A 16,035-nucleotide genomic window follows, 5' to 3' on the forward strand; every position below is an offset into this window, starting at 1 on the left:
AAAAAAAAGAAAGAAAAAAGACGAAGAAAGGAAATTGCAGTATAATGGAACAGATGGCTTGCAGCCATACCACTATGGGCTGTGTGATCTCATCAGAGCAAATATGTTAAGCTGCCTTGAATTTGGTTAGCACTAGAAGAGGGAATCTCTGAAGGAAGCTAAGGGGAAATGTGGTGGTGGCATCTTGGTAGGTGGCAGCTTTTATTTGAGAATCAGGATTTAATTAAACATTCCTAGGACTACTAGAGGGTGCTCGTCCATAGGAGGTTCCAGATGAGATGTCGTCGTTTCCTGAAGTTAGGTAAAACTGTGCTTTATGGCACAGCAGAACTCGTGACCTCCCTATTCCGGTCAGATTACAAAACCAATGTTTTTGCGTGTCTTCTCCTCTCCAATAGCTGGTCTTTTTTTTCCTCCCCTTCCCATTTCCTGCCTGTGTAAATATAGGGAGATATTCGAAGTAGGAATGTCAAACATGTACGCTGACCATTTAAACAAAGATCTACTCATAGCTCTGAGGTTTACGGACTCGATAAAACTATTTCTCCTGCTGCTTTGGCTGAATGTATCTACAGAGAGAAGCTTCCAATCTGGATTTTCAATAGAATAGAATAAGATGAAACATGAACGGAAGAGTACCATGTACCTGCTCACGTCACATCGCATCGCATCGCATCACAGTGCTAGCAGTACTAATTTTGCTTTCTGGAACTCGTCCCTGGTCAATACCTATTCTTGATTACCTGTGGAAAAGTAGCAGCCCATTGATGTTGTTTAAATAGTTACTCACCTTAGCTCCTTTTCTATCCATTGCTTAACATCTAGTTTGGGAAAGGGGCACTTATCAGAATACAAATGATATAGTTATTGTGATTTGTTGCACAGTCAGCCATGTTTATTATTTTGATTTGCTGCATAATCAGCCAGATGTTCAGACTGGATTTGTCATTTTTATCCATCCACTGAGTTCTTCCCAAGGACCTGGGATAAGCAGATATTGTTGACATTATTTTTGCATATTTCTCCACTAACAATCTTGGAGTCTCATTTATTCCATAAAACATGGCCCATAGTACGAGTAATACGTGACCATTGTTTATGGTATTAAATATATTGTGTCTCTGTGTTCTTTTTCTGGTTTTGCTTATTGTGTATCATCTAGAATCCTAGTGCTTGGGGTGAATACAAAATTATAAAGTAATCTTTTTCTGAATCCCAGTTAAGAAAATAAAGCAACAGTATTGTTATGATGGAGGTTGGGTCACTTAGGGAGGAAGGCCCTAATGCAGAGTTCCTCAATGTTTCTGGGTTTGCAGACAGGCGGGAAGGGAAGAGGGGACAGTTCTGAGTGAGCAGCTGACAAGCACATGCACAGCTCCAATTGTGTGAGTGGCGTGCATGCAAACTTGCCATTCACATAAATGGGGCCTTGTTGCAAACCCCACACAGCCCACAGGTTGGGGATCCCTGGCCGAATGGATCTGTAACTTGAGGAAACTGCCCACCATCCATCTGCTCCCACATGTGTCTCTTGTTGAAGGTCTTTCTTGCCATTAGCAGAAGATAGCAAAAAGGAAGCGGATAATGCGAATAAAATCTTAAGAATATTTTTTTATCTGTGAAGTAATAGTGAATACACAACTGCAAAATGTTTACCACTCCGTCTGCATTGTGCTGCTCATGCTCTTTAGATGTTCCTGGCTGGTTTAGCAAATACGTTTTGTAACAACTCTATGGTCTGTAAGAGTAGCATCTTAGGGACTAATGAATGCATTGGAATTGCTCTCCATATAGGAGAAAAATATATGTCAGAATATTGATATGGGCTCTTCTTGACATCCAGATGCTACCCTACCCTAAGATGCTGAGAATATCAAAAAAGAAGACAGTACATCTCGATCCCTTGACAGTAACACTGTCAAGACCTTGTCTCAGTGTCTGGATGGGAGGGATGGGTTGTGGGTGCTAGGAACTCCCATTCTTGAAAATTTTCTATCCTTGGTCCAGAACAGAGGTGCATTGCCTCATTTCTGCCTGGAATGGGCAGGCCACAAGGGCCTTCAACTTGTTCACTCCTATGTGCCCCCTTGCTGAAAACCAATGGGGAGAGGGAGGCTGCTCTCCAAGGAACTCTAGGAGAATGCAGACAGCTTACTATTGATGGATACCTTTTATTGAACCTCTGCAATACCAGCTGGCAGCTCTGTCATCTGCAGATCTGATAATCATCCCTTCAACCTCTTTTCATTAATACAAATGTTGACTAATAGAGGGCTCAGGACGGAACCCTGTTGCATCCAACTTCATATAGTCTCCTAACTGAGGTGGAACCACTTCTGATTATTCTCTGACTATGGCCATAGAGCAAATTAGGAGTCTATCTATGACTTATCACCTAACCCAGGGGTAGGCAACCTTGGCTCTTTTATGACTCGTGGACTTCAACTCCCGGAATTCTGAGAGTTGAAGTCATGAATCATAAAAGAGTCAAGGTTGCCTACCCCTGACCTAACCCATATTTTACAATATTATTGATAGGAGTTATTATGCAAAATATCTATTCTGGGAGTAGCTGCTACCATGGCAATGGGTCCCTCCAAGATAAGACCTTTTAGGAGACAGGCATTACAACGGTCCTTTATACCTTCACGTTTGATGTAAAATGAGGAAAATGAAAAAAAAAGAACGTGCCCATTTGTCTAGAGAAGAACAATCTCTGAATTCTGTTGCTGTGTGGACATTCTTTTTTCCCTCCCACTATTAAAAGACATATATCGCTGTATTGCAATTTCAGGGCTGCCATTCATTATTAAAAATAAGATGCCACACTTTTTTTTTATAACTGGTGGTAAAACTTTATTATTCAAGTTTAGATGTAACAGACATCTTTTGCTGCCTGAAGAATTGTTTGCATAAGAAATACACCAGGAACACGGTTGTGAATAGAAATGAACATGCAATATGAAGACTGGGGTGGGAGGGAGAGAGGGAAGAGGAGGTCAGGGAAGCAGAAACAGAAAACACAAACAAAAGCAAAATACTGTTCTATTGTATAGGATAGAGCAGTGATGAGCATTCTAGATTCAGACCTACATTAAAAAAATATTCTCGGAAATATCTGAAACATCCATAGTTGAATATTGCTATTACAATAAAGTCAGCAATATTCTGAGATGGGCTTAATCCAGGAAATCAGAATATGCTTAGAAAAGGAAAGAAGCATTCACCCCATGAATCTAGTGCGGGCAGAGGATTTTAGGTACCTTTAAGAGTAGAATAAGGAGAGTAGGAGGGGGTATTTGTGGAGTATTTATGCCATGGGCACAATCTATTGAAGTCCTGCTAGTTCATCCTAGCTCAGTTTCCATTCAATTTAATGACGCTCATACAGTCAAATGGTGTATCTGTGTATCATTTTAACTAGTGCTATGGAGAAGTTTGTAACTTGGCTTTTCTGTTTGAGATTATCTTTGTAATCTCTGGCATTTGTGGAAAGATGAGACCGCCAGGCTGTAACAATGGGTTGCAGTAGCTGAGAACACAATGTTTTCTTGACAATTTTGCATCTAAGCACAGAGAGGTTTAGTCTGCATCATGGTCTCACTGCTTCTGATTTTTAGGTAATTCACCTCATTCAGATAGGCTTTCCCCCTCTCTACGGTATTTATTACCATAGTTGTCTCCTTGAAAGTGGTTATTAAATCATCTTGCATATAATCCTTTTAAAAGAAAATTATGGATACAATTATTTCCTATGGTGTATTTAGAACCCTACATATCCAAGTGATCTTCTAGGGCGGGGGTAGGCAACCTCGGCACTTTTATGACTCATGGACTTCAACTCCCAGTATTTGGAATTCTGGAAGTCCATGAGTCATAAAAGAGCCGAGGTTGCCTACCCCTGTTCTAGGGGAAGAAAAGGTGCTTTGTAAGCAAAAGAAGCCTTTTCCAAACTCCAAACCTTTGAGAGCTTTAGTTCTAGCACATCTAGAGGACACCAGGTTCATGAAAGGTGTTTGAGAGAGTCTGTATCCTATAAATCAGAATGAAAACTGCACTGAAGAAGATTGACTGTGGCTCCTCACTTCATGGAAAAATTGAAAGAATAAATCCTTTTCAAACTGGACAAGATACGCCACACTGATAGGAAATGAGCAAATATTCAAAACCTTTGGCTTATCAATAATTAAAACTGGGTATAACCAGGTGTAAGAAATCCTGATAAAACAACCTCTTGGAAAAAAGGGGCATGGGAATGAGATTTATTTATTATTAGTTGGTCCTGCACTTGGACCATATTATGTCTTTGTCTGTCTTCTGTTTATGTGTATTTGTGTTTGTGTGGGTGTGTATATGAATACGAATGATACTGGGCTCATTTGTTCCTTCCAATACCTATAAAGTCCTTGGAATCTCTTTCACTGCATACTTAGAGCTCATCAAACATCTTATTAGTCCAAATATTTATTTTAATTTTTGGCTGATAAAGTGACAGCTGTTATCATTCAACTGTTTAGACATGAAAATTGGTTGCTGAGAAGAAAAAAGGAATTTCCATTAATTGGGTAGCTATTGGGGAAAAATATTTCCACTTTAAGCCTTCATTTTGCTTTTTTATTCAGATGTTAAACATGCAATATTTGGTCAATTGAACCAGCTAGTTGGAATCATAATTACCGAGATCAAACATGCCAAATGTAGTGCTGAACTTTTTTTGTCCTTTATATATTTCAAGGTATTCTATAGTCTATAATTTGTCAAATGTGTGGATGGTCACTTCTGGTCTCTCAACTATAGACCATGTTTAATGGCGATAGAAAACTAAACATAAAACTGTGCAGAAGGTCATTATCATAACTTAGTTTCATAAAAGAGACAGGAGTGACAATCCAACCTATTCTTTTGGATGCCTTATAGATCTTCTAAAGCAAAATAAAAGAATGTTAATGGATCTCCCTATCATTTTCAATGAATAGGATGCTTCTGTCATCGTCATTCATTATTGAACTACTTTTTCCAGAATGAGACCCTATTTAGGCATAATGAAGTTCAAACAGACTGAAATGAAACTTAGCTATGATAGCAATTATAGAATCAGAGGACTGGAAGGGACCTTGGAAGTCTTCTAGTCCAAGCCACCGCCTAAGGCAGGAGACCTTATACTATTCTGGACAAATGATTGTCCAATCTTTTCTTGCAAACCTCCAGTGATGGAGCACTCACACCTCTGGGAGGCAATCTGTTCCACTGATTAATCTTTCTGTCAGAAAATTTCTCCTTAGTTCCAGGTTGGTTCTCTCTTTGATGAGCTTCTACTCATTGCTTCTTGCCTTATTTTGCTCTGGAAGATTCAGGGACTTCCTAGAACAGTTTTAATACAACAAGGAGGATGTAATGAGAAGAAACAGAAGGGAAAGTCTACTGGCATAAAGCATGAGGACAGGTTAAATAAAATAAGAAAATAATATGTATGTAGCATTGTTTTCCTCCAAACGTTTCTAAAAAATGCATCTTAACCCTACGTAATATATTAGAAGGGACGTGGGTAAAAAAAATAGTGCTGGTGTGTAGGAATAATGTGTAGAACATCTAAGCCCCCATTCCACCCAAAAATCTATCAGTTTACACAGGTTGGATCAGGCTATTTAATATTTTAATTAAAAAAAACATACAAAGGTTATGCATTACAACCGACATATTGTTCCATCTCACAATAACAAATCTATTTTTGTGCAAAAGCATCTGAATCTTTTTAGATGGTAGCAGCATTTCAAACTGCCCTACTCTGCATCCAGCATTAGTGGCCCACTGTTAAGATAAGCAATATAAAAGGTCTTAGATTCTATTCAGCTCAAGACTTTTCACTTTAAAACAGCTTCTCTTTCAGGAGTGATTCCATGGGTGGCAAATTAAATCCATAGCTGGAAGAGGTCATTTTAGGACAGTCAAAACCATTCTAGGATGGCCAAAATTTAAGTATAGATAACATATAGATAGCCCAGTATGATACTTAATTAGGCTAAGTTATTTATTTTTAAATTAAGCTGAAATGGAATTTCAATTCTGTCAGTGCCTTTGCAATATTTCCCTAGGAGCGATACAATGTGGGATACATTATTTTTTGAATAGTTAGAACACTAATAGCATGTATTCCTTGTATGTTCACGAAGATAAACTTGGGAACATTTTAAATGACAATTGAACATGCAATGAAAAACCCTGAAGGAAGCATATTGCAGTGGGCCACCATCAGCAATACCCCCCCCCACTTTTTAATGATATGTCCTGATTAGACTGCAGTTATGTACTGTTGATTTTCCTAGAATGAAATGCATATTTTATAGCCTTTTTTTTTAAAAAAAAAGCCTTGTAATGCTCATTTCATTTCCTATTATGGATTTAAATATACATTTAGGTTTAAGTAGTTGCCTTTTTTAAAAAAAACAGTGAAATTGTGATTCAGATTAATTTGGGGTATTTTAATTTTTGGCTCACAATCCAATATAATTTCTATTGTTAATGAAACAAGAACAAATTGAAAAAAAGAAGATGTATTTCAAACCATGCCACTGCCATATGTGTTGGAGAAGAAAAATGATATATACTTCAAGGTCCTAAAGTAGATGGTTTTCAGAAAGAATGTGGAAAGCTATTCTTTCTTGACTGTATATATAAGCAACATCCTTGAAATGCAACCCACTGTCCTGTGGCCTTTTAGTGGTCTAATAATCCCAGATATATACTAAAAAATGTATAACAAACTTAGCGCTTGAAAAATTGTTATACATATTGGCTTGATAGGACATATTGGCTTGGTTCAGAGCAATATGCAATTATAGTTGAAAAAAGGGTACAAGAAAAGATCCTGTAGCCTTGGTGTCAAATAATAGACTCACTTTAATTAAGCAGAGAAATTACTTTCATCACAAGTTCCCTATATAGGCTCTAAAAAACTGCCAAGGTCAGCCAGATCTCTGGTGACCAGCTATATGAATGTCATTCAGGCAGATTGAGGTTTCCTGCTGCTTGCTTTCAATATAAATTTTAGAGGCATAGTCATGGGTAATTGCTAGCATCATGGAGTTTGCAATTCACGGCAGGTCAAATTACCATCCATGTTTTGCAAACTGTGGATAGTAAGTACCATTTGGTAGTGATATGTTGTGAATGCCCTATTTTTGTTTTCCAAAAGGTGGTTGAATTTCAGAACCAGATGGATCCCAGTAATTGGCTCAGCCAATCTCACTGTACACATGTTGTACTTTGATAATAAAGGTTCATTCATTCATTTACCCTTTATAATGACTACACATGATACAATCCTCTGCAGGAATTTATGTCACTGTGTTCAATGAAGCTTTTATTCCTTAGTATGTACATTTAAAACTATACCCTTAGCCATTGCATTCAGGGACTAAATGGGAAGTTAAATTGAGACAACAGTTAAACAAGGCCCCATTTACTTTCTACAAATTGAGCCCCTAGCAAATAAGTGCTAGTTTGATTCTAGTCTTGTAACTCTCCATTTTATCTTGCCATATAAATTTAAATGCTCATTTTCTAGATTAGGAAATGATGGATCTAAATCACTTTAAGGGTAGTTTTAATTGAGAATAATAGCATGGAAGTGGGCTCAGAAGAAGGATCTTCGATGTAATATCCTGTCTTGGAGATCTAGCCTGGAAACCCCTAGAAAAAAATTCAAAAAATAAAGAGAGGGGTGGGAAAGAAGAATGGAATATCATACATTTTAATCTTCATTCGCAGTGACATTTAGGAACCAATTATACTCCACAACCGCAAGAGACTAAGACCGTGCAATGCAAAAAAAATAAAAAATAAAAATAAAGCCCCAGCGCAACAAAACAAGAAAACATGAAGCGATGGTGTAATATGGTAAAAATGGAGTGCAACGCTAGTACAGAATGCAATTAGAAACTTGTGTGCCAAGGAGTCAGATGGCACCTCTTGACATAATCTCTGAAATGTTTCAGCTGAAACATAGACAAAGCAATAAAAAGAGGATATATGTTTATCATTTTAAGCATAACAATGTGAGTTAAGATCTTAAGAATACAAAAAGTACTTGGAATGAATAGTGCTACTCTTTTTCTTCCTCCTAAGTAGGCATAAAAATATTTTCATTTCCTTCTTCTTCGTCTTCTTCTTCTTCTTCTTCTCCTCCCCCAAATATCATTATTATCAACAAAGTCCATTCATTTCATGTTACCGTTTACAATTTTAATGCACACACACACGCGCACAAATCAAAGATACCTACTGCAATAGAAAGTTGCTTCATTACCTTGTTTGCTACATTTGCAAATGTAAACAGAGCGAGGCTGAGCCAGCGCTGAATCTTATGCATGATGGAATATCTTTGTTGCATACGTACACTGTAGAAAATAATTATTCAATATGTCAGGCACCATTATTTGAAATGTAATACATTAATATTTACTAGAAAAATAAGTTTTTTTTTCCTATTTGTTCTCCCAACTTCTTAAATGAAATAAGTTAATCTGACAGTACATCCAGTAGCTTGTAATATCTCTTGTATATCCCTTTAAGAAAATAACAACAACAACAACCAGAGGACTGCCTGGGCCAAGATAGTGAAACTGAATTGAAGTCCAACCCTTTGTAGATTCTTGCAACATCTGTGAAGGTTTGTCTAACAGCACCTTGAACCAATGACTGAATATTTAGTTATTTAGCCCTATTTCCCTGAGCAGTTATGCTGAGGAGCTTTCCCTTCATGGAATAATTTTACAAAAGGTTTATTATTATTATCGTCATTATTATCTTGCTCTCAAAAATATTAAAAATAAGATTGGCCATGAAGGCAAACACTACCAAAAGCCGGAGTTAAGTCTCGTGAAGCAATTGACCACTGCATATAAACAATCTAAGGACTTCTGGGAAAAGTCAGTCCCACACACTACCTGGAGCAAAATTGAGAGAACAGTTAGTCAAACATTAATACTATGAATATCAAGTCCGTAAAGTAGCTTTCATATAAGAGAGAAGTCAGAAAACAAGAGTACTTTTCCTATATTTTGGCCAAAGCATCTTACATCCACAATCTCCTGAGACATAGTTTGCAATCCCCAGATCGACTCGTGAGCTGAATTTCAGTGAATCTCTTTATAAAGGACTTTCTCACCACCTTTAAAATTTAAGAAGCAGCCTGGAATGAAGGTCTTCTTGGCATTAAAAGGTCATATTCTGAGACTCCCGTAATTTTTACTTCCATCTTTCCTGAGAATTCGTAATTTACTTGACTTCGGAGTGAAAGGGAAGGAACAGATGTTGCATAAGGACTGCTCCTGCTGCTCTAGACCTCAAAAAGATTGAAGAGCTCTGTGGTAGGGATCCAACAACAGCTACCCACTGGCTTAGACAAGAGACAATTGAAAAAACAAAACAAAACAAAACAAAGAGAAGCCCTACTGCCTCCAGATTGTAGAAATGCTGTTGCAGGAGGATGTTCTAATAAGGCCAAAGTGAACCCAAATGGAAAAAAAATACTACTAGATTTCTGGGCATCAGTTTATTTAACAAGTCCATTTCACTATACAATGTGCATATGTGTACTGTACACCTGCTTCAGCATTATACATCTTTGCATTCTAGCCAGCTATGTTTCTTGTACAGGAACAAAAGCATTATTTGTCTGGTTAAGTTTTGCAAAGAGACCTTCCCTGATATAGTGTCTTTTGTATAGATTTCTTTCTTTTTTTCTTTCTTATTTATATATATATATAAATGTATATATATATATATATGTATATATATATTTTGCAGGATGGGTCCCGAGTGATTGATTCCTTACCCCTCCCCCATTCCAGCTGCCATCCTTTTTTTAATAATTGTCTTTCTTAAGAACTTTTAGTTTGCTTGTATGAAGCAAAAGGAGGGAAGAATAAAAGATTGTATATTGGATAAGGCATGCTTGCTATATGAAGTGCTTAAGACATTACAAGCTATTGAATTCCCATCAAGGAAACCTATTTCTGTTTAATTGTGCTAAGTGCTAAGGTTTTTTATTTTATTTATTTTATTTAATTTTACTCTTTCGGTTTGCCATTCGTTTCCGCTTGTGCATTGTTCTTATGTAGGCCCCTCTGGATGTGAGTGGTGAAGTCATACTTGTCCGTGCAAAAATATTGGCATATGCTGCATTGAAAAGGTCCACTGTCACCATGGCAACTCATATGCAAGGCATACATCACTTCATCCAGAAAGACAATGCCACAGTGCACACACTTGGTTGATAGATCATCTTGAGTACTTCGGTCAACTTTCTCGATTTTAACTACATTCAAGGAACCTTCATTTTTTACATTTGATGCTGTTTTAGCTTTCTCCTTAGAGGCACCATTTGCAGTCGCCCCAGGTCTGGAATGTTTTATCGCCAAATCTAGAGGAATGTCATTGTCAGATCCAACAGCTGAAAAATGAGGAGGCAGATTAAAGGTGGGATAAGGCACATAGTTTTGGCAAGGATTTGGTAGGCCAGGCACATGACTCAAGTAGTGTGGATTCCCAGGAACGGAAAGCTTATATTTACTCCAGAATCTCAGCCAATCAGCTTCACTTTGAAACTCATTGTGTACAAACGGAAGTCCAAAAAGTGGGTACTGGTACTTCTCAATTGGACTTCCAGGTGGTGAATAGTTTAGATGTTTAGCAGGTCTCATGTATTTCTCTATTGGACTGCCTCTCTCTGAGCTTCCTTTTCCTTCTGATATGGAGGAACTATTGCCTGGGTCTCCAGAACTTTCCTGAGGACTTTTTATCTGAATGTGCAAAGGTTGCATCCTTTTATGAATATCCAGAGATTGGCCAACCAGTATTGACTGAGGAGCGGAATGGCTTTTAGTCAATGAACCCTGGGCTTCATATTTACTTAGGCTGGGAAGCTGGATTTCTCTCTGATGACCTTCTGTTAAATGATCTTCTGACCTCCTGTCTAATGGGCTGCCGTTGACTTGTTCCTCGCTGTTCCCTCTCTGTTGTTTGTTTAGCTGCTCAGCCTGAAGTGCCTCTGGGTTAAGGCGTTTTCTTGTCCTTCGCCTAATGATCTGCTCACCGTTGTTCTGCTTAATGATGTTTAAAGGCCTGGGAGTCTGCATATAAAACACAATAACATCATCATCAATAAAAAGAGCAATGCTAAGCAAAGCTTTGCAAAACTGTTCATGCAAATCCCCTGATATACTTAAGAGTTCAGTTCAGTCCAATGCAGCCATTCAGGGGAACTGTTTTAAGAAAGGCTTTATTTGGAAGGAAGATGCAAGGGCAGTGAAGCACAGGAAGCTGACTCCCTAATTTTTAATAATTAAAATATGTCACGTGTTGCATTTTGAATCCCTTTAGTTGGCATCAAAGTGAATGTCATTATCTTCATATAACAACCTTGAAAGTGGTAAGGCACTATCAGTGTTGCCCTTAGAATGGAAAATTCATGATCACTTTCATATGGGTATCAAGCCTGTTTCACTGATTGGATGCTTTATGAAACCATCAAGGTTGTGATGGAAGGAAATGTATAAGAAAAGGGAAGCAGAAAGGAAGAAACTTATATGGATATATAACTCATTGTCAAATTGTATAGTTTATTCAATGAGGTATGACCTATGTTTCTTTGTCCTTCTTTATATCTCCTATCATATTTATTTATAACAATTTTCATTTATTTATAACCATTTTAGGGCATGATCAACTTGAAAAACAATATACAAAGTAACTAAGAGTGTGATCAATAAACTCTGTAACAACTTGAAATAATCAAATATGCTAATATTCAAATAAAACCCACTTTACGCAGCTATTCTTTTATCTCCCAATCTGCCTCCTTCATCCACCTCTGCCATCCTCTCTGCTTAAGCTGTATTCAATTACAATTGTCAATCAGAAAAAAATATCCTTATGATTTAGATGCAAGATAAGAAATGATTGCCTGTGCAGAGTCCAACATGGAATACATAATTGTGACATTATCAGATTCTTTGGCAACAGCCTATACCAAAATTCATTCTTTCCTAACTATGATTCTCAAAGTTCTCTTTAGCAGGATTTATTGATAAATGAAATAGTATTTCAAGAGGTCTACTGATCTACTGTTTTCAAATTAGAATACCATGTTTCCTTGAAAGTAAACCCTACTCCAAAAGTAAGCTCCAGCTGATTTTTTGGGGGTGGGGTAAGTAACCCTACCCCGAAAGTAAGCCCTAGCGTGGGGTGGGGCGAGTTGGCCCAGATCTTCTGTGTGACCGGAGCTCCCCACCACCACCAGCCTGCCAGGGTCCTTCACCAGCTACTGTTGGCCCCGCCCTCTCCGTCCCACCATCTGCTTGCCTGCAACCGCAATGAACCAAACTCTCGACAAGCCCTGGCCTCCGCCTGCCCTGGCTGCTGGCCCTACTGCTGCTGGGACATTTCTTGGCCAGGTTGGGTGCCGTGTGGCCACCAAGTGGTTGGCTGTGCTGCTTCTGGCCATGCGGGGCTCTTTGTTCTCTTGGCAGCGTTACTCTGAGCTGCTCTGCTGGGCTGCTTCTGCCTGGTGCAGGGCGAGTCCACGCCTCTGCCTTTGGGCTGCTTAGCACCAGCCTCCACTCGATGCTGCAGGCGCTGGGCTAAGGGCTGAATCTGGTGCTCTTCGGGCCCTGGCGGGCGATGCATCTCTCAGACCAGCTGGGTGATTTTGGCCTCTACTGGCTGCTGCCGCCAGATCGCCTTCTGCCTGGTTGGCTAAGATATCTAAGATCTCGCGAGAAGTTAGAAAGTCTGATTGAACTTTTCTTTTTTTTGTCCCAGAAGGCTGAGAAACGAATGGAGAAACCCAATGTAGCTGAAAGGCAGGTTAGTAAAAAAAATGCTTGGGGGAGGCAAAAGCATCTGGATGGGGGGGCACGGCAACCTTACCCTGTGAGGCTTTGGCAGGTGTCTGGCAGGCAGAGGGAAGCAACTCCACCTCCCCCGCCACCTGCCTCGCCTCATTACTTCATGGTGGCAGCGGCAGCAGCCGGCCAGGCAGAAGGCGATCTGGTGGTAGAGGCCAAAAGCTCCCAGCCAGTGTGAGAGGTGCTGCGCCCGCCAGGACCCAAAGAGCGCCAGGTTCAGCCCTTATCCTGGTGCCTGCAGCACCGAGTAAGCGTGGAGGATGGTGCTAAGCAGCCCAAAGGCAGAGGCGTGGACTCGCCCCGCACCAGGCAGGAGCAGCCCAGCAGGCAATCCAGAGCAGCGTGGCCAGGAGGGCAAAGAGCCCCGTGAGGCCAGAAGTGAGAAGGCAGGGCAGGAAGAGGTTGGGGTTCATTGCAGCAGCAGGCAAGTAGACAGTGGGACGGAGAGGGTGGGGCTGGCAGTAGCTGGTTCCACCAACAGCCACTGGCAAAGGGTCCTGGCAGTCCAGCAGTGCTCCAGCAGTCGCATGGAAGATCTGGGCTGACTCGCCCCATGCCAGGCAGGAGCAGCTCAGCAGAGCAGCCCAGAGCAGCGTGGCCAGGAGGGAAAAGAGCCCTGAGAGGCCTGAAGAGTGCCAGGTTCAACCCTTAGCCCAGTCCCTGCAGTAGCCATGCAGGCTGGCATTCAGCAGCCTAAAGGCAGAGGGGGTGGGCGCCATGGTTCCACCAGCGACTGCTGGTGAAGGGCCAGCAGCAGGGTGGCACTCCAGATCTGGGCCGACTCGCACCACGCCAGGCTCAGCGCCCTTTCCGCCACCTCCCACCATGGTCGCACCAGTATCATACCTGGTCCGCCACCATGCTCTCACTGCCACGTTGCTTCTCCACCCCACCCCTGCGTACTCGCGGCCTACTAGTACCGATACCGGCAAAAAGTAAACCCTCCCCAAAAGTAAAACCTAGTGCTTACTTCAGAGCCCCCCCAAAAATGTTACTTTTGGGGAAACATGGTATATCCCTTTGAACATTACAGCAGAAACTTTCTGATTGTTTTTCTAATGGCCTTCTGACAGATGTGAGACTTCACAGCTGGCTATTTACATAACATTTTCTTGAATCTCTTATCAGTCTAGGATATAATTCTTATAGATATGAAGCAGACCTTGCTACCCATACACAGAATTACATTTGCATAACACAATACGCACTGGGACATATAGGAGAGAAAGAAGGTGTTCTGTGTAAATGTGCAGGCAATCGCATACAAAGACGCACAGTCATAATAAGTGTCCTGTTCTCATGTTTTTGTTTATCATAGTCTCCGCATCACACAAAGGGGGAGTAGCAAATTTTCACATTAGAGGAAGAAAGATGTCATGATTATTACAACAACTCCAAGGATTATCTGACTATCTGCCTGGTTTTCTGCATTTAAAGAAAATCACAGGCGAACCCTCAAGAGCCAGGGCAGCAAAAGATGTGTCTGAAGGTAGGTAAACAAACCTATTATTTTGTTGATATTGTAATAGAAAGAATAACAGAATACCAAAGTTGGAAGGGACTTTGGAGTTCTTCTAGTCCAGGGGTGTCCAAACTTTTTTCAAAGAGGGCCAGATTGGATGAAGTGAACATGCTGGAGGGCCGAACATTTTTCCGAACATTCTTTGAACAATTACAATTAAATGCAAATGAATTATTTTATGCCAAGTTAATTGCAAATGGCATACTTTTCATTTTATAACATAAGATCAACTGACAGCTGAGTTTTCACAATGTATTTTAAATAAATTTAAAAAAAAAACTTACTGTGTGAGCTGTTAGAAGAGAGTCTGACCTTGTCAAACTTACTTTGACAAGGTCAGACTCTCTGGTAACAGCTCACACACTTCCACCACTTCACAAATTCTGCTAGGCCAGGGCCCTACCTACCCCTGTCCAGCTCCCCACATCCCAGCCCATAAAATGGCTGTGAAACACAGAATGCGCGCACGTGCACGCACACACACACACACACACACACACACACCCGCCCTTCCCTGGATGTCGCCTTCGGCCAGGTGAGCCAGAGGGCTTCGAAGCCGGGGCAGCTCCAGCGGCAAAGAAGGCGCGCCCTCGCTGCACCGGCACAGACGCCGCGCCAAGCCCGCGGCGGGGGGAGGAGCGTGGCGGTTCGGCCAGACAGGAAAAGGTGTGGGAAGCGGCCACCGCCTGGTAACGGCGCCCGGGCTCACAACGTGGAGGCGGCGAGCAAGCATACGCTCAGGGCGAGGCAGCCGCGGTCCGGTGAGGGAAGACCGCCGAGGGAGTGGCTGGCCGGGCTGCGCTGCTGCCGAGCGAAGCTCGGCCGGGGTGCCCGCTCTGCTCTGCCTGGCGCCAGCCCAGAGACTCCGCCCGCCAGGCCCTTCTCCCGCTCAGCCAGGCCAGGCACGCACCGTCAGCCTCGCTGCACCGGCACAGACGCTGCGCCAAGCCTGGGGCAGGGGGGGAGGAGCGCGGCGGTTCGGCCAGGCAGGAAAAGGTGCGGGAAGCGACCGCCGCCTGGTAACGGCGCCCGGGCTCACAACGTGGAGGCGGTGTAGCGAGGCTGATGGTGCGCGCCTGGCCTGGCTGAGTGGGAGAAGGGCCTGGCGGGCGGAGTCTCTGAGCTGGTGCCAGGCAGAGCAGAGTGGGCGCCCCGGCCGAGCTTTGCTCGGCAGCAGCGCAGCCCGGCCGGCCACTCCCTCGGCGCTCTTCCCTCACTGGACCGCGGTCGCCTCGCCCTGAGCGCGCGCTTGCTTGCCGCCTCCACGTTGTGAGCCCGGGCGCCGTTACCAGGCGGCGGCCGCTTCCTGCACCTTTTCCTGCCTGGCCGAACCGCCACGCGCTCAGCCAGGCCAGGCGCGCACCGTCAGCCTCGCTGCACCGGCACAGACGCCGCGCCAAGCCCGGGGCGAGGGGAAGGAGCACGGCGGTTCGGCCAGGCAGCCGGCCCTTCAACCCACTGGAGGAGCGGCAGATCGGCGCGGCCGGAGTCGGGAAAGCCACTAGAAGGGGGAGGGGAGTCACCTCTCCCCGCCGGGGGGTCGCCCAGCCCGTCCTGGGAGGCTGACATTTCTGCAGCTGAAAAAGTCGTCTCGGATTCCATGGC

The 16,035-nt window shown here is 42.4% G+C and overlaps 1 protein-coding gene across 4 annotated transcripts in view; it reads right to left on the reverse strand.

The window, feature by feature from the left end:
* Positions 1–2,850: 2,850 nt before the first annotated feature.
* The window catches only part of TRPS1 (transcriptional repressor GATA binding 1), a 280,036-nt gene continuing 266,851 nt past the window's right edge, over positions 2,851–16,035 (reverse strand). For 3 of the 4 annotated variants that reach the window (XM_083359819.1, XM_083359817.1, XM_083359818.1), the window contains one exon: positions 9,764–11,132. In XM_083359819.1, coding sequence (XP_083215945.1) covers positions 10,071–11,132 — 1,062 coding nt within the window. In that variant the 3' untranslated portion in view covers positions 9,764–10,070. Of the gene's footprint in view, positions 8,397–9,763; positions 11,133–16,035 lie in introns of those variants that run through there. The other variant, XM_083359820.1, reaches the window with a different exon arrangement.

The sequence above is a fragment of the Vipera ursinii genome (assembly GCF_947247035.1).
Source record: "Vipera ursinii genome assembly, chromosome: 3".
NCBI lineage: Eukaryota > Metazoa > Chordata > Lepidosauria > Squamata > Viperidae > Vipera > Vipera ursinii.